Source organism: Xyrauchen texanus, chromosome 48 (assembly GCF_025860055.1).
Source record: "Xyrauchen texanus isolate HMW12.3.18 chromosome 48, RBS_HiC_50CHRs, whole genome shotgun sequence".
Classification (NCBI taxonomy): domain Eukaryota; kingdom Metazoa; phylum Chordata; class Actinopteri; order Cypriniformes; family Catostomidae; genus Xyrauchen; species Xyrauchen texanus.
This window is the reverse complement of record NC_068323.1, coordinates 17,129,244-17,152,331: the sequence shown is the minus strand read 5'-3', so window position 1 is coordinate 17,152,331 and position 23,088 is coordinate 17,129,244. Positions and strand designations below refer to the sequence as shown.

Sequence of the window (23,088 nt, the reverse complement as noted above, 5' to 3'; positions counted from 1 at the left end):
TACTAGGGGTGGGCTAAGGATGGGCATTTTGGTCATTTTGTCTACAAGTACTCAGACTAATTACTCGTCGATTACTCGAGGGGCAATGCCATGAACATAACTATATATGTCTGACAAACATATTTGGCTGCTGCATTGCATCTTGTTGTTCCAGTGCATCGTCTATTCATTATTATTGGCTGTGTTATAAAATAATCTGTTACAAAATGTACAAAAGATTGCATAATCAAAATAGAATGCATCATATTTCATCATTATGTGAAGATTCACTGCCCAACTCAATGAAAGAATGTGCACCACGTCTGTTCTTCCTTCAGGTTACCGTAGTAATGGCGCACCAGGTTTTTTTGTGACTGTCTGAACCGTCTATTTTCAAATCGCAGATGGATTAACAGATGTCGTCATAATCATAATTGTTTTAATATGCATGTTAAGTTGAAGTTCAGTTTTGAAGACGCTGTGTTCTGTTATCTTCAGCTGCGCTCCGTCTAGCTGTTTGAAACTCTCGCCTGCTGTATATGCGCTGCTTCAGCGCGTTGAGTCCACCGCCACACACTCAATTTACCCCTCAAAATCACAACGTAATCAACCTAAAATTTTAAAATAAGCTTCCTCTTTGACAAGTTTGTGTTTAGTTGTCAGGAAATTGTCACTGAATTTCAAATTAAGTTTAAAGTCACATCATGCATGATCACCATCGATCATCATTTTCATGATAGATCATTGCTGCATTGTGCCCATCCCTAGAACGAACACATTTTATGGGGTTGACTCTGCAGCATAAATTCAAAGTGCGATTTATTTCCGTTCAATCTCTCATGATCCGCTACAGTCCTGTTGCGAGAAGGTTCATGTAATATGAGACATCACAATGGGTATTAATATAGTTATGATAATCAATTCTAAAATAAGCACTTTTAACCCTCCAAGGTCTAAGGGGTCTTAAGTCCGCCTGGCATTATTTTGATATTTTGGCTTCTGGAATGGTCAATTTTCATAGCAGAGTGAAGAGTCATATTTCTGGATTCTATAGATTCTCATCTACAATGTGGATGCATTGTAAATACACTTCTTGAGAAATTTTACATGTTCTGATGTGATATATCACCAAAAAATACAAAAAGCGGATATTCAATTTTGTTGTTTTTATTATATAAAAAATATTAAACATAAATGAATAAGGAATTTCACAACAAATATTTATTCCTCAAAGGCTTTAGAACAACTTCAAAAGAAATTGGGTGAAAAAATATAAAGAAACAAAACAACTATTTACATTTCTGTGACTATAGTCACCATAAGTTTTTTTTTTTGGTTGAAAAACATAAGAAAATATAATAGGGAAATAAACGTTCATGTGAATGGAATACGAAGCTGTATAAATGGAGTAATATCCAAAAACACCACAAGATGGAACTGTTGCACCACTGATTGATGTGCTTTTCATCAGTCATTCTCTGCCACACTTGGCTGAAAGGAATTTCACACCCCTCCCCCCTTTTACTCCAATGACATCTGACCATGTCATTCTTTGCTTTTGGTCTGTGATTGGTACACACACACACACACACACACACACAGCTCTGTGATTGGTTCACACACACACACACAGGTCTTTGATTGGTTTACACACACCAACAGCGTTTTATATCATTAGATAAAATAAAGTACAATGTCTTTGTTTTGCGGTAAAATCTATAATAATAATGCTATAGATTTGCACTAAAATACGGAAGGCTTATCATTCGCGGAAGTCAACACAGTCTATGCAGACGAATGTCAGCTTTTTCATAAAAAACAACAACAAAAAAGTAAGTTAATACCTTGATCCATTCCGAAGTTATTAATAGATATGTCAGAGGTGCGCACTTTGACGCTCTGGATCGTCAGTCGACTTAGAAGGGTTAAAGAAGCTTGTTTACGAAAGAACTAGCACTAAAAAGAACGCAAGGTCTCACGTGAATACACCAGCCACTGTGCACAAGCTTTTCTCTAGGAGCTCTAATTTTATGACACTTAAATTATGCCCTTTCCACTGCCATTATATTGAAAAGACGGAGGGGTAATCTTCTTTAAAACATCTCCTTTTGTATTATGTATAAAAAAAGAAAGTCATACTGGTTTGGAAATAAAAAAAGTTTGGTTGAACTACTCTTTTAAATGAAGTCAATAGTACATAACAAACCTTTGTATGCTGCGTCTGGCCTTGAAGGAGGGCGAGGAGAATAAGGGCTGTCCTCATAAGCATAGCTCGGGTTTATGTTCTCATAGTGCTGTGTAGGTGGAGGCGGCCTGGAACAAAGCAGACACAACCAAACCAAGAGAAACAATTAAGAGTCCACTGGGACTAATGAGAACAGAAAGTGTTAAAATGAGCTGTTGTTTAAAATGGTACCTTGCAGGTTTGTGGTTACGTGCTCTCTGGTACTCGTCCTCTCTGCTGCGCACCTCTTCCCGCATTCGTGGTCGTACAACTTCTTCTTGCACTGGCTATGATATAAACAGAGCATTTCAGACAGTAGATTTGGCAAGAGCAATCACTGCAGTCTTCCGTTGAGGCCATGCTATACTGCCATGCTAGTAATGGCTAAAGGGTGTAACAACAGGTACAGGCAAAGGGTCCTGGGACCGTGAGTGCCTTATTGCTTTTATAATACAACTACTATCATCATAAAAATATTAAGGACACACATTTTCTTTAAAATGTTCTATTATTAGCAAATTTTTAAGTGCCATGTATGGTCACTGATATGTAAATCTACCTACTGACAGTGGCCTCTTTTAGGGTATGTGCAGTTACACACAGTAGCAGATAAACAGGTGTTTCATATAATAACTGTTATTACATTGTGTATTTTAATACAGCAGGAACACTGTGCTGACCAATCAGAATCCAGTTCTGAAACAATTTGGTTTCAAAGACAGAGTAACGTTGACAACCTTATATTCCACCTCGGCTCGTCTTCTCTCAATCACTTGTTTCTCCTTCTCTCTTGATCTATTATACTCTCTTTTCTCTTTCTCCATTAGTCGCCTGGCTAAATCCTTAAATCATATACAAAACATTAAACATGGCAATGTTCAACACACAACAAGATATCAAATTCTGGAGGTAAAAACATTCTTGACATTGCTTAAAAGATTTCATACCTCATCTTGTGCAAGTTGGGCGGCTTGTTTGTCGATTTTGCTTGCCTGTAAAACAAGAGCAGCCAGTAATCTATGACTATCACAAATAATTATAGTAATTCAGATAATTGTGTTTTACTCAAGTTACCTTGATTTCCTCTTCCTGTAGCCTGCGTGCCACCTCCATGTCTTTAAGCTCTAGTTCTTGTAGGTCTAAGTGAGCCAATCCATGCATTGCTTCCCTCACGCCATACTCTCCTCGAACCTTCCTGTCTGCAGGGGGCATCACAGGGCATTAATCCACATTAAAAGCAAAGCTCAGGTAAACATAAACTAGCTCAGGTCACATTTTACCCCAATATTAAGCGAAAAAAGGTAATGCCATTTGGGGTAGAAAACATGCTTTGAGCACAACAGTGCCCGTGCACTTTTGCAGTAGTCTTGGTTCCAGATGCGTTTTCTCATTTGTTTTTTTCCATAGAGATTTAATACAATTCTTAATGAAAGATTTCTAAATCATGCACCAAACCAACCAGCTCCGAGGTTAATCACACCATTACAAACTTCGATTTAAAGCAAAAAGGTGTTTGAAAATTGGACAAAAAAGACAAAATACACGAGTGTACTTATTGAGGGAATGAACTAATGCAAATCAGTTTCTTTTGATTTTGGGGCAACATATGACTGGGACACTTCACAAGTTTTGTGAGATTCACCCTGACAGAGACAAAGAAATGATCACACAATCCAGATTCTGGATACAGTAGGAATTGCAATTGCAGTTGCCACACAGGTTTGTTGTCACAGCACAGATTAATTGCAAAAGGAATCAATAGCATGAATAATTTCAAGGAGTCATAACCCAACAGAGAACAGAAGCAAAATCACCAGTAGATAAGGAAAATGGAGTAGTAGATATCAGAGTATGCCTTGACAGTATTCCCACCACCAGATGGCACTGAAAAAGTCCCAGCAGGTTTACTCAAACACACAGACCCTGGATCATACCTCCGTCTCTGGGGGAATGGCGAGGGGATCGACCCTCATTAGAGTGACCTCTGAGACTAGCCTCCTCAAACACCTCTTTAGGACCTGACAAAAGCCTCTGCCTGTTCTTGTGATCCTCCAACTCCAGGCCGTCTTCTGAACGGTCCCTACTGGGGGTAAGTCCGTAATCATCCAGCTCCCACTCTCTGCTTCTGTCCCTGCTTTTGTGTCTCTCCTGGTTTCCATCTCTGCCTCTATCCCTTTGCCTGTCTCTGCTACCTTGTTCATAGTTATTTCTGTCGACCTCCCTGTCTTCGTTTCTGTCCCTTTCGTTGACACGGTTGACATCTCCGCTTAATAGTCGATCTTGACTTCTTGCTCTGTCCCTTGGCCTCTCTTTGGTTCTCTGCCCATCTCTTTCTAGTTCTGTATCCCTGTTCCTCTCCTTGTCCCAGACTCTGTCCCAACCAGCAGAGTAATCCCTGAGAGGCTTCTCTTTCCTGTGCACAGCAGGATCCATGTCACCTCTTGCAGAACGTGGTTCATCCAATTTATCCTGTTTCTTTCTTCTGCAAGGTTCCGTATAGTTGAGATCTAGGGGTCTGTTTCTATCTTTTGGGTATCTCTCTGGATTCCTTGATTGTCCAGACCCAACTGGGTCATTTTCTGGATATCGGCTACGGGTATCGTATTTCTTTCTGTCTGGGTCAGGAGAGTTGTATGGGAAATGACCACGACTGTAGTCGGGATACCTTTCTTTTCTGTAAACTGGAGAAGTGAAACCGGGATGCTGCTCTCGCAAGTCCAGTGGAGGTCGAAAGGCTGTTTGAAAGCAAGTGTGAGGGAGAATTGGTGAAGTGTAACATGAGGGAAAAGAATCTAAAAGAGTTAGTACACAAGGGGTAAGTTCACTGCAGGAAGTAAAATGGCAAACAAGGATATTTTGAGAAGAAGTTCCAAGTAGAGGTAGACAGATAAATCGGTTTACCAATTAATCAGTGCTGATAGTTGCTTTTTGGAAAAAATCTATGCCGTTTTCTCCCCATTTGAAATGCTTAATTCCCACTACTTAGTAGGTCCTCGTGGTGGCGTGGTTACTCACCTCAATCCAGGTGGCGGAGTCTCACTTGCCTCCACTTCTGAGACAGTCAATCAGTGCATTTTATCTCGTGGCTCGCTGTGCATGACACCGCAGAGACTCACAGCATGTGGAGGCTCATGCTACTCTCTGCGATACACGCACAACTCACCATGTGCCCCATTGAAAGTGAGAACCGCTAATCGCGACCACGAGGAGGTTACCTCATGTGAGTCTACACTCCCTAGCAACCGGGCCAATTTGGTATCTTAGGAGACCTGGCTGGAGTCACTCAGCACACCCTGGATTCGAACTGGGGTGGTAGTCAGCGTCAATACTCGCTGAGCTACCCAGGCCCCTTTTTTAAATTAATTTTTATTATTTCTCTGTGTTCCTCTGTGGCCATCCCTGTAGGAGTCTATAATGTAGAAACAAGCCCTTCTAACTGTAATGTATACAGTATAATTACTGGGATTTTGGTTGAACAAAAATATGCATTTGGGATTTTGTTCATTTTGGACTATTGTAGCCTCTATGTTCCCATCATAGTAAGGAAATAAATTTTTTTTAACCTTATATAAATCAAATGTAAAAACTATTAGCCAAGTAATTGGTTATCTGCCTTTTCCACCACCTTCAAACGATGCCGTTAAGGATGGAGGCACTTGCAGATGAGTCCACTACAGAAGTCCTTATCGGAAATGTCAAAATGAAATGGCATTCGTAACCCATTTTATTTCCATAATGTGGCATACTTCAGGGTGAAATGTGATGTTCAACAAATAAATAACTGTGGAATAGGACATGATTTTATCTATCAGGAACTGATTGGATCATCAAAAGTGGGTGTTCCATACTAGAATAGAGCCATACTGGAACATTAGTTTGCAGTTGACTGTGGAGAACTACTGCCTGAAGGTAAAGTTAACAATCATTACATAGATCAAGCAAGTTACACTTCGTAGAAAGATTACAAGTAGGGGTGCACAATATATGGGCAGCCAATGTATTAGTGGCTGATAATTGGGAAAATCTAAATATTATTAAAAATCGCACCAATAGCAGAAATGCCACCAATATGTTCTGTAAAGCAAAAAGATCTACCCAGAAATTCCACATCGGTGCATCACTACTTACACAGGCACATTTCTTTATTTTGGAATAATGTGCAATATGTAAATCGACCACAGTAAGACCAAAAAATTTGCGATTAGAAAGTAAATCAGGTTAATTTTGGTTTCATGTTGACTATTAAATAAGCATGTTGGGGAAGTGTTTCATTTCAAAAAACATCACCATGCTGCCACCCTGTTCTCTAATGTTAACAGCAAAAATATTCAACATTTTCTATAGCTTTCCTACAACAAAATGATACCCTAAAGGAAGGACAATTACACACAACTGCGGGAAAAGCTGCATAATTATATGCATCCTGGCGTGTGAAAGGTGCTTAGCTATGCTGCAACAATTTGTGGAAGAGAAAGAGAGAGATTAGACATGCCTGCTAAAGATAAGGCTATAAGCGCTCTCTAAGATGTGAATATTTTATGTTGTGCACTGTTGGCGTGTGATAATCTTTGCTTATCATAGTACAGCTCTCATGCAGACACAACAGAGCCATAGAGAATATCAACAAGATTGAAATGCATCATCCATATCTGTACCACCAATGCTGTGAGACAAGTTGTGCACCATGTAATAGCCATTTGTTTTTTTAGTTGTTGCAAAAGTACAACAGTAATACTGAGGTTTGCCTTAGCACCAATAAGTGATTTTAAACAAACAGTGTAATATGGCAATTCAACAGTACGAATAAAAATGTAAAATGTCCTGTCCAGAACAAAAAGAAAGCACTCATCATTAAGCACCCAACGACAAAAGGTGAAGAGCCAACTTTGACTGAACTTGTAATGAGGTAAACAGACCCTATCAGTATGATATCAGCAAACTAGCAAGTATCCCTAAATGAATCACACTGACTGCATGAAGGGACAATTGCATAACATGTGAGTGCAAACAGTTCAAATGCAAATACTGGCAAACAAGGGAAGCCATGCAATGAGGGCGGGGATAACAGACTTTGAATCCAGTGCATAACATGGATGTCTTGCAAGTCCACCTTTGTAGCCTTTGTCGCTAAATGCTAACACATTATGAATGCAACATATTCTGCTAGTGCTATATAGACAACTGTCAATGGCGAAAGAAACTTCCAGAGCACCCTTAGTGTTTACTAAACACACAAGTGTTTTAAACTAATATGTGGTTTGTTTAACTTCACAGCAAACAGATGACAGTATCTTGAGTTCTTGATGCTTGAAGAGCATTCAGAAAATTTGGGTTACTGTAATAGCTTCCTAACCTGTAACTGCCTCTTAAACTCCAAAAACAGGAAATTAATGTGTAACGACATCAAAATTGTAGTAGTAATGTAAAAAATGAAATGTCTAGTACACAATGTTTTCTACAAAATTTTGTTTTTGGAGTGGTGGAGCCCACCATTTTGGTTTCAAAAAAATACTAAACAAAACAATACTAATGTGCGTTACAATGGAATGTTTTTTAATTAAATTCCATTTAATACAACAAAACTCTAATATGAATACATATCTTTTTGTTTCTGTATCTATACAATGTTTTAATGATTGAATTAAAACATTTAATACAACAAACCTCTTATGTGAATGTTTTTCTTTTGTTTCAGAATCTAAACAATTCTACTGTAATATTTAAATGTTTTTTAAATAGTCTGTGAATTTGCATATTTCCGAATCGAAACAATACTATATTGTTTGCCAGATATTTTAATGTTTCTTTACTTTAAATACTATTAAATACAACAAAACACTTATGTGAATATGTATCTTTTTATTTGTAAATCTAAAAGATACTATTATTTGTAATATTTTAATGTGCTGTTCTGATTAAATACAATTCAATACAAGCCTTTTGTAAATATGAATATATCTTTTTGTTTGTGAATCTAAACAATAGTATTGTTTTATAACAACTTAATTGTGTTAAATGTTTTTATCAAATATCATTTATTATAACAAAACTCTCCTGAACATGTATCCTGAGTTTAAGAGTCTTTCAGAATGAGTCATAGAAAGAACTGGTTCCTAAGATTCATTTGGTCATGATTACAATCTAATTACATATTTCAAATCAGAAATAAAATCTGGCAACAATATGGTTGTGACGAGGAGGTGGGCGTGGCCGGGCAGGGAGGGGGCATGGCCGGCACAAAGTCACCCAATCAGTGGGAGAGAGAGATAAAGGGGAGCCGGACACACCAGTTCGAGAGATAGAGAGAGAGAGAGATAGACATGTGGCCGCTGTGTGTGTGTTTGTTTGTTTCTTTAAGTTCTTTTTTGTCATTAAAGATTATGTTGACTGTTCTACCGGTTTCCGCCTCCTCCTTGCCGAACTTTACCCATTACATTGGTACCGAAACCCGGGAAGGAGGGATGCGCTGTCATGGAGTTCTCGCTGCTGCCATCCGCTAGAGGAGGAGCTGCTGCAATCCACCAGGAAGTGGAGGAACCTTTCCGTCTGCTAGGGGTTGGAAGACTCGCTGCCGTCCACCCGGGGAGGAGCGGCTGTCATCCACCAGAGGGCGGAGGAGTGGCTGAGGACCAGGCGACGGCATGTCCGGGGACCGGGGAGCAAGTTTATCTTTCTCTCCTCTATCACTCTACCTCCCTCCCATTAGCCCTTTCCCTCTCCCTCCCCTCATCTCTCCCCAGGTTCCCAGGAGGCGGGGTGGACCATTGGCTGGGGGAACGGCCAGAAGGCATGATGTCTATTTATTTTCTTTAGATTATTCCATGGTACACAGTCATTATATATTCCTTCACATTCAACTCATACTGCAAGTCAAAATAGCAATATACAGCAGTGGCAAATAACAAGCTTCAGGGGTCAATCATAAATGCTAATCCAAACCCACATAATTCTCTTGTACCAAATCTTATCAACAACATGACAATCTTCTCTGATGATCAGTACAGAACACCCTTCACTTCCCACCTTCCACCAGGTGGCGATCTACACACCTTTGTCTTCATAATACTCCTCTTCCAAGTTTGCATCCAGCTGCTTTTGTCGTCTTCTCTCCTCTTTCATCTCTCGTTCCTGCAACTTTCTGGCGATGGCCTAGTCGAACACATGCATAATTATACACAAACATACTCCCTGAAACTCATGAGGGAGTTTCAATGACAATACCAATGATGTAACAAGAAAAATGTGTGTGTGTGGTTAAGTTAATACCAAAGTAATGACCAACACACACAAAGAATGTGATAGTGTAGCTAATACATTAACAATGATGTAGCAACATTTAAGTGGGTGTTGCTAAATCAGTGTCTTTCAGCTGATCAACATAAATGGAGAGTGTGAATATGTGTCCTTGGGAAGCAGCCCAGCTATCACCTCATCTTTCTCCTCCTGTTGCCTCAGTTGTTCAGCCTGCCGGACCAGTTGTTCTTGAATTTCCTGAGCAATTTCATTGTCGATGCGTTCACTAACAGGACAGAGAACAAGAAAACATAACACACCTGAGTTTTCACGTTAGCCATCATGCGTTTCATTTGCAGTGCCTGAGATGAACACGCTCTTGGAAGTCAAACCTGAAGTGTTGGGTGTAACATGTAATGTGTTACTTACTGTAGTCAGATTACTTAATCCAGTAATGAAATTGCAGTTAAACTCTTCAAAACAACACGTAGCCTCTCTCCAAACTCACGTTATCTGTTGAGCCACCAAAGTCAAAAAGGACTTTAACGGAGCAGATGAATACACTTGCATTTTATAATACTTTCTATGGTGCGAGCAATTAGTCAGAGCATTTGAGCCAGTAACTAATAGCAAAATAAAGAGGTGGAAATGAGAACAGTTTCCAATTCAGAATTGGTTCATTTGTTTTAAATACTGAAAATGAATGATCGTTATGACTTTTGGTCTGTTAGCGATTCTCAAGTGCGAGAATTCCGCCGATGCGGAATACTAAAATACTCTGATAGTGTTTCCTGCACTACAATTCTGCGGCAACACAACACTGCTGCTGCTAAATCACCAGTGCGAAACATACAGCGCAACCAGTGTAGTCTGATTCCCGAACAAATTACTCTTACAAGACGGTATTTTGAATCGACAGTGCGAAACATACAGCCATACATACCAGTGTAGTCGTAGGGATGCACCGATACCATTTATTCACTTCTGATCCGATTCCGATATCTCAGAATCGGCTGACATTAATCCTGTTCAGATACCAGTGTTGTTTTTTTTTTGCATAATCAGTTCAGAATATCTTCACATTATTTTGTGGAACTAATTGGGAATACTCTTTAATATGTAAAAGAAACACAAACCTCTAACTACACATTATTTCAATATAAATGTATAGCTTGTAAAGAAAAACTTTATTGTTAACTAGTATACTGGATAATGTAGTAGCAAAATTAACGGTAAATCCAGTATAAGTCATACAAATTTGTTTTCGCTTAATTTGTTCAGCTTGTATTTGTAAACAAATGATAATAATAATAATAACAATAATAATAATAATAATAATAATAATATATTATAATCGTAATATATGATAAAATATCTCAATCGTGCTCCTCTGGTCACGGATCCACCAGTCTCTCCCTCTCTTTCTTCCACACTGCCATCACAGTGCTCTCTCTCTCCCCTGAGTTCTGATTACACGCACCTGCATGTCAGTAGTGGCTAATCAAGGACAGCATATATCTGTCTCATCAATAGTATCTCTGAGTCTCCAGACCTTTATACTATGCCAAACATACTTGTGTCTTCATTATTGCCTGCAAGTATCATAAGACTTTTGTGAGTTATCCGTTCATCATGTCTATACCCTGTCTGGATATTAGTCACCTGCTGTTTGCCACTCTGCTCAACTGGATTTACACTGTTTCAATCATCTGTTCAGTAAACCCTGCTACTGAGTTCAAATCTCTGCCCCCATGACACCTTTCATTTTAAACCCCTCACGCTTTTATTTTGACATTCTGAACTCTCCAGGAAGTCCTGTATGTGTCTGATTTTAGGAAAGTTCACAGTGGTTTAATTAGCTTCTTATTAAAAGTATGGTAAAAATGCATATAAATGCATATAAGTCAACAGATCTATTGAGCATCTACATCGGAGATGTTGTTCGCGAGTATCGCTCAAATATTGCGCACCACGTGAAGGCTAAAAATAGGCATGCGTGTGTGTAAACAGAGTAGCACCATTCAATAACTTGCTGGAGCTACGTGTGTATTTTATATAAGTACTTATAAAACACAGCTTTTTGTGATTCACAGAGCTATCACAAGTCTTCAAGTGGCGTTGAATAAAACGAGTCATATTAACTGCTTTAATGGTTCGTTTAAAGGTTCTTGACAGTAACAAACATGACTAACACACAGTATCGGATTTGGATCGGGCTCGATGGACCGATACCAGATCGGTTTAAAAACATCTGTATCGGAGCCGATACCGATCCAGATATCGGATCGGTGCGTCCCTAGGTCTGATTCCTGAATGAATGACCTGTAATGAGCCGGTTCTTTTGAAGAGGCAGCGCGAAACATACGGCACAATCAGTGCAGTCCAATTTCAGAACAAATTACTCTTACGACACTGATATTTTGAATCTATTGCTCAAAACATACAGTCACTACATCAAGTGAATGAGTCTTATCAGCAGATTCTTTTTAATGTTACAAAACTTGCTGAACCGTAAATCATTCATTTCATCATGCCTGGCTCTAAATAAGTGCACCTAAGGCTTTTGAGATTTAAATGAATGGATTATTGTTATCTGAATTAAAAAGTCTGTCTAAACACACCTTTTACAAGAATCCGTTGTTAAAATATGATATGACCTCATCATTTACTAACAGGGTGATGAGGGCAGTAAATCCAATAATAATTACATTTCCAAATATGTCTTCCTCAAAAGTACTAAAATAATCATTATTGGAACCACTGAAGTATTGGAATCATTAAGAGGAATTGGTTCAGTTCCTTACAATTCCAATCACTAGCAAAGGTGCCATGGACGATGTCAGAAAGTGACTTTCGTTTACACATTATGAACTGCGAGTTATTTATTTAAGATCAAATGAATTCTGGCAAAGGACAATTTGGGTCTACCCTTGTGTTGGCTGTCAGGTAAAGACGTGTAATAATGAATTCTCAAGTACTGTGATAACTGTTCAGACAGAGTAATTAGAAAAGGAATCCCATTAGAATCTAGAAAAGCAAATCTTAATTTCCCCAACACGGTAAATGTGTCTGGTATTTATTGCTGGCTGTGGCTAGATCAGCCCAGTGTCGAACGGGATCTTGTCCCAATTTTAACAGACTAACATTGATCTCATGTACAATTGCATTCACTAAAGACTGTATTCAGGAAGCAACATGGACCTTTCAATCCTAGGTAAAACTGAAGACAGCACTGACAATTCTGTGAGGCCTAAGGTTAATTCAGCATCCATACCTAACCCTAACCCTTACAGAAGCACAAAAAACTAAATGTTTCTGCCTGGAAAGTCATACTATTCAGCAATATATACTATATTGGCCTATATGCATACCAAAAAACAACCTGGTATCTGGTAGCAATCCACTGGGTCTGCAAACCTGCAACTATATTGCTATTAAAGTACATATACAACTGAATATATACGCAATTGTCAAGAGTGCAGTTTTTTAACCTTTGGAGTAACTCTCCCCTCAGGCACATCACCCACTCGCTCGCTCGCTCTGCCAGCACAGAGGCCTTGAGACATCACCCAGCAGGAAGGAACACTTTATCTGCATGCGAGATGAGTAGTGGTCAAAACATTTTACAAAGTCAGCACATTATGAGACGACACAAAGCCTTGTGTTCAAACACAGCTGCAAAGCATTGCAAAAACCTAGCCAAACTCCCTTATTATGTACAATCTGTATTTGTACAGACCCTATAGAATGTTAACATCTGACTGCTACAAAATCAGTTATCAAAAGCTGACAACTCATTTACACACTCATCTGATGTTAGATGACATCATCTACTCCTACTTACAGTTCTTATCTCAACAGAGAGATAAACAAGCAAGATTTTCCATCCGGTACCCATGCTATCAGTCATCTGACCGCCTGACATGGAGCAACCTCTACTACTGAGTTTTTGGAAAGATCTGAGAGAAGAATGACCTTTCTCTCCATTTCAGTTGGTGTTTTCTCACAAATTGGGATGGTACAGTTTGGCGTGCACACACACACACAATAAATACATTATGAGGGGGGCAGATATGTCCCATGTTGGCTGGTTTTAAACTTTGGGTTCCAAAATACATGGCTAAAGTGCTTGATGCATTTAACCTCTATATGTCCAGTGTCTTAATGGTCTCAATTGGCAGTTTTGTGAAAAATGGCATGTGTTCGTGTTTTCAGATTACTCACAAGTGTCGGTGTTGTCTCTTGCTCACGGCTTTTGCCCGTAGGTCTTCCTCCTCTTGCAGGCGTTTGGCCACCTGCAGGTCCTGCTGAACCAGACGGCTCTTGTTGACATTGGATGCCAGGTGGCTCTCAACTGGAAAAGTGAAGAGTGAAAGTAGAGAGACCGGTGATATAGGTGTACACTAGGTCACTAGAGAAGCCTCACTACACTCACAGCTGAAGTGTGTAAATTCAGCACCCCTATTGCCACCAAACAGAATTGCAAAAACAATGTTTTTAAACTGCTTTCACGAATACTCCCACGCAGCAGTCAAAGTTTGACTACTTGTTCAAATGGTCCACCAAACAATAAAAAACCACCTAGAATTGAGTTTATGTTAAGGCCTTCCTTGAGATGAATTGCATGTTTTAAAATTGCATAGAGCGCAAGTGCACCTGTCCACTATTTCCAAATGTCTAGGTTCCAAATGTGTTTTTTTTCCCATTAATATTTTTTCCATAGGGATATCATAAAAGTCTTCATAAATATTTCTAAGCCATGAACCAAACCATCCAGCTCTGTATCACAACACACAACAAACTTTGATTTAAAGCTTAAATTAATTTGAAAATTGCACAAAAAGACACTAAAAATAGTGTACTAAACATCATTCATGTGGGAATAATCTACAATCCCGTCAAGCACTGCGAATGTCATAATCCAAATAAAAATAATGCAAAAATGTACAATTTATTTAGAGCTGCTGATTATTATAAGTAAACAGTATATAATTACATTTTCCATCCATCCATCGTCAACCCATCCAATCGATCCTGTGTACAGGGTCGCGGGGGGCTGGAGCCTATCCCAGCTAACATTGGGCGAAAGGCGGGGGACACCCTGGACAGGTCGCCAGTCCATCGCAGTAATTACATTTTATTGCTAAATATTCAACTATTCTCAAAGCAGTTTGAGAGTGACTTGATTGACAGTCTGTCATAGGAGTGGGCTGTTGCTGCAGACCTCTTTTGAAGTTCTGATTGGTGGATCGTTTCACTTCAGACTCATGGTTAGTGTAGTTCTTCACCATAAAGACATTATTTATATATATTAACTTGAAATAATACTGAGTGCTTCAACAGAAGCATATACCATAGACTAATAACCTAAGAGCTTACAGTAGGTCTGTCTGTGAACGCTGATAAATATCCACTCCTGTATGGAGAAAATGAAAGGTATTTTGTGCTGTATTGTGCATGTTTTCCATGCCAAAAATTCAGAACTGGTGAGAAAAGAACTAAAAGTGTGAACCTACAATTTAAAAGCGGTCACTTACTCTTTGTGATCATGTTCATGTAATAGCCCATAAACTGATTTCACAAATGATGACATATCAAAACAAAGACCAATGAAAGATGATGTTCGGAAATGGCAATTTGAGGGGTCATGTCTAGCTCGCTGTCATCTCAAGGCCAAGTCAATGTGCTGTGTATGAAGGGCAGTAAATCTTAAACAGTTGCGCAACTCTAGGCCAGGCAGTGCATCCTTTTCCCAAAAACCTGGATCCTTCTTATTGATATGGTGGACATTGACCATTACATAAGCGGTATCTAGTATTAAGAAAGAAGACCAGATGAAAATAACTATAAAATTAAACAATGTATCTGATAGTTATGGATGATTACAGCCGTGGTGTACAGCCGGACACTAAAATGTCTCTATGTCCTGTATTGAGAGCTGGGCAATGGGATATAGATAGAAGGTGCATTCAGATACCAGCTGACAGGTGGACACATCTTAACAGGAATTCATCGGTTTAGAGGTAGTTAGTTACATGAAAGATTAATTCCACTGAAACTAGCTTAATCCATTATTAACAAAGAGCAATTTAAAAATTAAAAAATGAGAGCAAGCCTTTCTCTTTGACTTTCATTCACTGAAATTAATTCAGCTGGGATGGTAAAGCTCCATCTTCGAGTGGGTATATAGAATGTTGATGTGCACTTGTGACACACAAGATGTTCCTCTTGGACTCTGTAAGACTTGGACAAAAGGTCAGGCCTGGTGATTTAATGGTCAAAGAAGATGCTTTGTTTAATCAAACAAAAGCGGAGAATATTCTACCTAAACCGTGGCCTTCCTGCGGACCAAACATTTGTATTTGTTTGCCTATGCATGACCCTTTAAAAGGGAGCTATGTTTCCACACAATAGTACAGCCACTCACATCTACTTCAAGGACTGTGATGTGCAGCTGCAGGATGTCAAATCAGATACTTTTTTTAGTGCCGTCCACATGACGTCTATGTTCTTTCATTGCTTCCTCATGACATCAAAGAGAAAGAAAAGATCTTCTGGAGCTCTGAGTGCAATTTTCAGACACAATGCCACATACAAGCACTAATAAAATTCATATAGTATGATCATTTGTGACCTGTGGTGCGAGTATATATCCTCATTTGCTCTCACACAGTCTAACTGTAGCTGAACTTGGGACTTTCTAAACTGGTTCTTTCCAGTGAAACAATGACTTATGATTCACATTCTTCTACAGAAATGGAAAACACTGTAATTCCTTTGAATGACTGTTTAAGCATCAACAAACCGCATAAGCAGGTTATAGAGGTTGTAAGCTTTCATGCAGAGTCCAAAATCAACATTCATCAGGAGTCAATAGTAAATACTGGCTTTTAAGTTAATAAAACTTAATTACTTACCAGTTGGCTGGTAACTTTATTTTGAAACACAATATTACATGTTTAAATTAGGTTTGGGTATTGATGCAGATTTCCCAATTCAAAGCTCCCAATTCAATTAGAATTAATTTAGGTATATTTCAGCTAATGTCCATTTTGCTTACATATAAAATATATTCTCTATCAACTAATTTGATTAATTATGCAGAGGACCTTTTATACATAGTTTTTCATCATTTTGGTCACATCTTAGCTTTTTTAAAATGTACGAAATGTATTCCATCGATATCTTGAAACTGCATATATTTTTTTTTTTGCTAAATATTTATTGTTTACATGTATAATTTGCAATTATTTACACTGATATGAATATGATGTCTCTTTACCGCATGTGTTTTTCTAATTTCATGTTTCTATTTTTCATCTACAAATGACTGTATAGAACATAAAGGGTATTACAAGAGACATTTTGGTCATTCAATGACAAATGGATTGCGTGGATATCATCTTTGGACACATTTCCTGGAACGAGCCAATACAAACATTTACTCTCAACATGCTGTGAAACAATCTTGCTGAGGAACTTCTTTGCCACCATACAACTCAATCACTAGAGAGTGAAATCTGACAGCCTGTTTAACAAACAGTGGCTAGTGTCCGAAATAAACTTTCAAATGGCTTTCACGGTTGCATCATGAGAAGAGGCAGTTTGAACTCTACACTCGTCAGTAAAAACAATCTACTCCTTACAGGCACTCCTTAGTGTTTTGCACATTAATTAAAGCACTGTAGTCATATGGATTACTTTTATGATGGCTGTATGTACTTTTTGGAGCCATTCACTTGCATTTTATGGACCTACAGAGCTGAAATATTCCTCCAAAAATCTTAGTTTGTGTTCAGCTGAAGAAAGATAGTCATACACATCTGGGGTGTAAATTTTGGAATTCATTTTTGGGTGAACGATTCCCAAACATAATGATGTTATTAAAGCACTGAAACCACCTTCGCTCACCAAACATCAGTGGACACGCAGCTTTGAGTCTATCGATGAATTTAAAGTTAATTTAAGACCCAGCTTATCACAAAACTTTTTAATCGCATAGTGCAAATTTTGGTCACGTGCGACCCGGGTGATATACTTGCATCGATATTGGGATTTAAGAATTCGAAGAATTAAATTCTTAAAGATTTAAGAAGATTGCGATCCTTCGGAAAAATCTATCCTTTTACCCAAAAACCCTAGTTTAAACCACATTGTAAGATGTACTACAACAACTACTTGTTGATGCAAGTTATGTAAGCATCAAATCATGACATACACATTTTCTCAATTCATTTGATGGGTGTAAAAAAGGCAAGTGTTTGTTTAGGTTCGTTCAAGTTCATTTTGGACCCTCCTCCCTTGTTTAAACATTCATGTTAAATGCATTTTTAGACTTGCAAGAAAAACCCACAGGCTATGAAATTACTTACTTTCCTGTTCCTGAAGGTTGTGGGCCAGACAATGGTCTTCTAGCACAGCAAAGTCCCGGCACACTGCAGACAGTGAGAGAGATACAAGCCAGATTATTTACTGTTTAAAACAGAGCTACGCCATAGTTTCAGACCCATGCAAGCCATTGCAGTTCACAGCACAAAGCATTTTCTCACATATTGTAATGACATGTACAGTATACTGTAAATATCATCTAAATACATCCAAAGGAGGATGTTTGTTTAAGCTACAGACATTGCACTGCATAGAGAAAATTCAAATATTAGTACTAGCAATTAGAGGTAGACCGACATATCCCTTTTACCGATTAATCTGCGATGATAGTTGCTTTTAGGAACTATTGGTTATCAGCAAATCTCTATGCTGCTAGTTGCCGATAGTTTTTTTTTATTATTGGTTTGATTTTGGGCCTGTTTATACTTAAAAAAAAACAACAACAAAAAAAAACACATTGTGCACCACATTTTTGGGGGGTTATTATTGGGATATTGGTTGAACAATAAACATTTTATAAATCTATTTAAAAACAATATCGGCCAATTAATCTGTTATCAGCATTTCCCACCGCCTTAGTTATTGGTATCTGCAAAATCCACTGTTGATCGACCTATACTAATAATGACCAATGAGTTTGCAGTTTTATAAGAACAGGTGTCATCTCTAAATTGGACTGGGTTAGCTAGAAATTGCAAAGCAACAAGCAATTTTCACTTCTGCCCAGAAATAAATATAACTCAAGGAACTGAAACTGTGCCTTCTACATCCACGATGTTAATATGTGCTATCATCTGCATTCTCTAAATGTTTTCACAGACAAATTCTGCACCTCGCAGTTTCTCTCAAGCATTGAGGCATGGTTCCATACTTAAGTGAGAAGTGTTGAAAAATAGATCCAGGTGTGCTTCATTTGCGAGAAACTCTCATAACCTCCTGAAATATGTTGAGATAACATGAATCAGATAAGAGCAAATTTTGCATTTGAGTCTGAAAGGAAAAGTGCACCACTGTTTCTGTGAATTAAGCATGATAAATGCAACAAATGACATGAACCAAGTTTCACGGTTAATTTGTTTCGACTCAGCACAAACAGGCTAACTGTACTCCAGCTGTATTATAACATTGTAAATTAATTAAGTGTGATTTTAGTCAGGTTTAATTGGGACACAACTGTGTCTGTGAGAATATCAATAATCAAAATCAATACACAAATATGGCATTATCAGGACTCACTGAATAAACTGGGAAACTGTAAACAAATTTTAAAGTGCAACAGTGAATAATAATTTGCCTAATTCCTGGCCAGTTTTCCACATCAGACCATAGCATTATTTAATGGCTCAGACTGTATACACACTTAGCTTGTGTGAAACATGAGAAGAGGATAAGATTAGGCAACTACTGCAGATCAGTGATTAAAGTTGTTCCCATCTGCTGCGGTTTAGCAACATCTTGATTTTATATTAAAATAGCCATTAAGTGACTATGGGAAGAAGTCTATGGTCTATACAAAAACTTGAATACCATGACCAAATTAAAATTTTTATAAAAAGCTATCCTTCTCAGTGTACTTAGTTCATGCTTGACATATGTAGCATCCAATTACTGGCACATTGCCTAATAAATAATTAATGCTGGATTTTTTACTTAAAGGTCATAACGTGAACAAGAGCATCATTCTTAATTTCATCCCATTTATGTTGGGTTTCACAAATCCAAATGAAATCTAGTCATCCACAGAATCTGTCAATATTATGTGTGTAGAACATTGACATTTTAATGCTCTTAATAAAACATATTACAGTATACTATATTGTTCAGAGAATGGATGAGCAACATTTTGCTGCAGAGACAGTGATATGCCAATCACATCTGAAAATGGGAACAGACAGGAAAAACAAAGAAGGTCTGAAAATAAGTCTCTGCTGCTGACAAAGTAGCATCGTGCTTATAGGCTTAATCTGTTTTACAGGACTCTTGTAGCCAGTTTGCTGAACCTGGAGATCCTGACCCCATTGAACCCTCTTGTTTAGACTGCAAATTACCTGGCTCACTGTTATAAAACAAGATCGTTTCTGACCAATATATCAGCCAGGGCTATATTTCCCAAAGTATTAAAAGCCAAAGAAGAAACCAATGGCGCCAACAGTCTCTACGATGCTTTTGGGAAACGCAGCCCAGGATAATTAATCTGACCATTTTTGGTCAATTTGAGATTTAGTTTTGTTCCAATATTTGTAAAGAATTTTGCATAAATGGGGGTTTCTTTAACTTCGGGCAATTTTAACACTGTGACCTTTTCGGAAGTCTCGCCAAAACATTCTTCACACACGCAATATTTTTTTTTATTTGTCAACTAATGAAGTTGAACAGTATGTCTGTACTGTTTGAAAAGATTATGTGGTGGAAATGACGCTGATGGAAATGTTAGTGTTTTAAATAAAATGGTGGACTCTTTTGTCTTGCAAATTTATTTATTTTTTACTCTTTATTTAGATTATCAGTTTAAAATGTAATGATTTGTGTTTTCAGAATGGACTTAAATAGTTTAATATTTACAGTCTAGATCAGTGGTTCTCAACCTTTTTTGAACAAACGCCCCCCTGACCTCTTCATGATCCTCTTAACGCCCCCCCGAAACAGAAGTTTCTTATTGTATAAACTACATGTAAAAGCCTCAAGTTGAGTAATATTGTGTTTGGAAAAAAAATGCAAAAACACATGGATTGTTTGAAAGGTATTTCAAATGTATTTAGAAATTCAAACAAATTCAGGCTCACACAAATTTTTTTTTAAGATGAACCAATCACGTGAACAATAACGTAACTAACCTAAATGGCCAATGAAAAAGCAGCGGTCGTTCACAGCACTCGATTAGGCAATATATACTAGGCTTCAAATTTGAATAGCCTACAAACGGTCATTTCTACCACTCTGACAGCTGCGGCATTTGTTTTTAGGTGTTGCTATGGAGATCATTTGCCGGTAACTAGCCGAGTGGGTTATTAGCAACATTTAAATATGAATTCATTAATTTGCACAGACATAATTTTATTTTACATTCAAATGAACATTGTATGAGCTGTCAGAGGCTTAAACGTTGTGATGAATAACAGTGAGTAACGTAGGGTGACCACCTGGCTATTGCTCTGTTGCAGGTCAGCAGACCTGATTTTGCGGGACACGAGGGAGAGAACTTAAGTTAATATTAATATACTAGGTGAATAACTGCAAAAGACAAATAATATAAAATCAATATTTATATTATTATGACTTTATTATTCCCATCGGCCAATTACACATTGCAGAGTAGAGATCGCGCGGATCAGCTCTAACGTCACCCGAATCAGCTGTTAAAAACAAACTCACCATCACCAATGATTTTCTCCGATTAGATATCCGCACCTGATCATCACATTACAATTAAAATTCTCAGGGCCAGATGTACTAACGCTTTTGCGCCCACTTCAGGCGTATTTGTTTCGCAAAGTGCGCATAAAACCATGGCGAGGTATGTACGAACGGGACGCACCGAGATGAAAGCGCAGATTGCCTGTCGCAATTGAAAATGGCAAAATGCGCTTTTCGTGTCATGCATATGCATTCATGGGATGGACAAGGGGAAAGTGGGAGTGTCACATAAATAGATGGGAGGGGAAGCGTAAACTGCGCCTAATTATGTATTCCGCGTTATGTACAGAAAAAGCCAGTGAAAGCGCGCCTCTATTTTGCGCTGAAAATTCTCCGCCTATTAAAAGCATGTGTAACTTAGGAAGCATTTGTGCCTGAGCGCCCCCCTCTCTGCTGCCTCGTTCACACCGCCCCCCAACACTGTCCAAACGCCCCCTAGGGGGCGGTACCGCCCCCGTTGAGAAACGCTGGTCTAGATCGAGGCTAAAACTGTAAATCTATACATAATACTACCACAACAAAAAAAAAAAAAAGAAAAAAACAGGAAGGCCTGGTGAGAAGTTTCCAGTTCAGTTTCAATATGACAAAAAAAAAATCTGATGAAAAATTGTGTTGAAATCTGTTCATAAAAATAAATAAACGCAACCCCTTGGACATAAAAGTACCATGTTGAAGAAACACCCAAATATTGTGTTGATTTAATTTCAGGAATCGTGTGTACATCTGATTGGTCATCATTATCAGCCATTACAAATAAAAACTGATATTGATTGATCACTACTACAAAAAAAATAAAACTATTTTCACTTCACAATGCGAGTCTACCACCTAAACTGGTGTTTCGCCATGCGTTAAAAAGGATGCAGATTGCTAGATGTGTGAGGAACTGATTCTGCACTTTAGGATGCAACAAATGCGGCCTAAAGCGATACAAACTGCAGCAATTAAAATGTCTAACCATTAAGAATGATTATATTCTCAAACTTGGTATTGGAGGAGGGAGTATGGGCTAGGATTGCAAAGGTGTGCCTTATGCAATTCAAGATTTAACATAGATTCTACTGGACCCTCTCTAGATTGTATAGGCTTGGTCTTAAAGAGACACCCACCTGCTGGCGATGCCAATCAGAGGATGGAGACACAATCAAGAGGATGGAGACACAACACATGTCTTTTAGGGTGTTAAGATCCAAGAGTTTTGTTTGAAGGTTCAGTTTTGTGTGTGATGTATTGGGCACTTGGGTTTCATTTTGCCCCAGACTCTGTATTTTGGGTGATGGGGTAGTCATCGATGTACAGAACAGCCACATAAAGAGTGGGTTTTAATCAGTGTCATGATCGCCAGACAGATAGTTTTAAGGGGATGGAGGTCGGCTAGTGCGCACCACCCCCATTTCAGGAGTGGTGCTTCTAGATGACTGGGGAAATTGAACTTGTTTGTAGGGAAATGGGGCGGATATCTGGTGTTTCTGGAAGTTTTTGTTGTTGTTGTGTGTGTCTATAATCATGCATGACCACTGGGATGTTGTTGTGGGACAGCGTGGTGTTCGGGATTTGTTGGGGTAATAGTGGGGGTTAATTGTTGATTCTGTGTGTATGTTTTGTTTTTAGTGTTTAATATGTGAATCAATAAAAAAAATGTTAATCAGGAAGAATGATTATATTCGAGCCAACCACCTGAGCAGTGACTGGCAAACACACATGGCTACAAGGGCCGTAGCAAATGGCATGAAAGTTGGTGATGATTCAAGGTGCCCACAGGCTCAGGGGAGCCAATGACAATTTTTAAACTGTATTTTTTTTTTTTTTACGTGAAAGGGGCCCAGACCAATACACATTCAGTTGGCCCA

The 23,088-nt window shown here is 38.4% G+C and overlaps 1 protein-coding gene across 1 annotated transcript in view; it reads right to left on the bottom strand.

The window, feature by feature from the left end:
* LOC127639708 (coiled-coil domain-containing protein 50-like) overlaps window positions 1-23,088 on the bottom strand; it is a 28,835-nt gene that overhangs the window by 4,597 nt on the left and 1,150 nt on the right. Inside the window, exons 2-11 of the mRNA XM_052121878.1 lie at window positions 17,809-17,871; window positions 13,661-13,790; window positions 9,632-9,722; window positions 9,253-9,352; window positions 4,138-4,938; window positions 3,278-3,402; window positions 3,151-3,195; window positions 2,941-3,045; window positions 2,396-2,490; window positions 2,186-2,292 (exon numbers count right to left, since the gene is read on the bottom strand). Coding sequence (XP_051977838.1) covers window positions 2,186-2,292; window positions 2,396-2,490; window positions 2,941-3,045; window positions 3,151-3,195; window positions 3,278-3,402; window positions 4,138-4,938; window positions 9,253-9,352; window positions 9,632-9,722; window positions 13,661-13,790; window positions 17,809-17,871 — 1,662 coding nt within the window. The remainder of the gene's footprint in view (window positions 1-2,185; window positions 2,293-2,395; window positions 2,491-2,940; window positions 3,046-3,150; window positions 3,196-3,277; window positions 3,403-4,137; window positions 4,939-9,252; window positions 9,353-9,631; window positions 9,723-13,660; window positions 13,791-17,808; window positions 17,872-23,088) is intronic.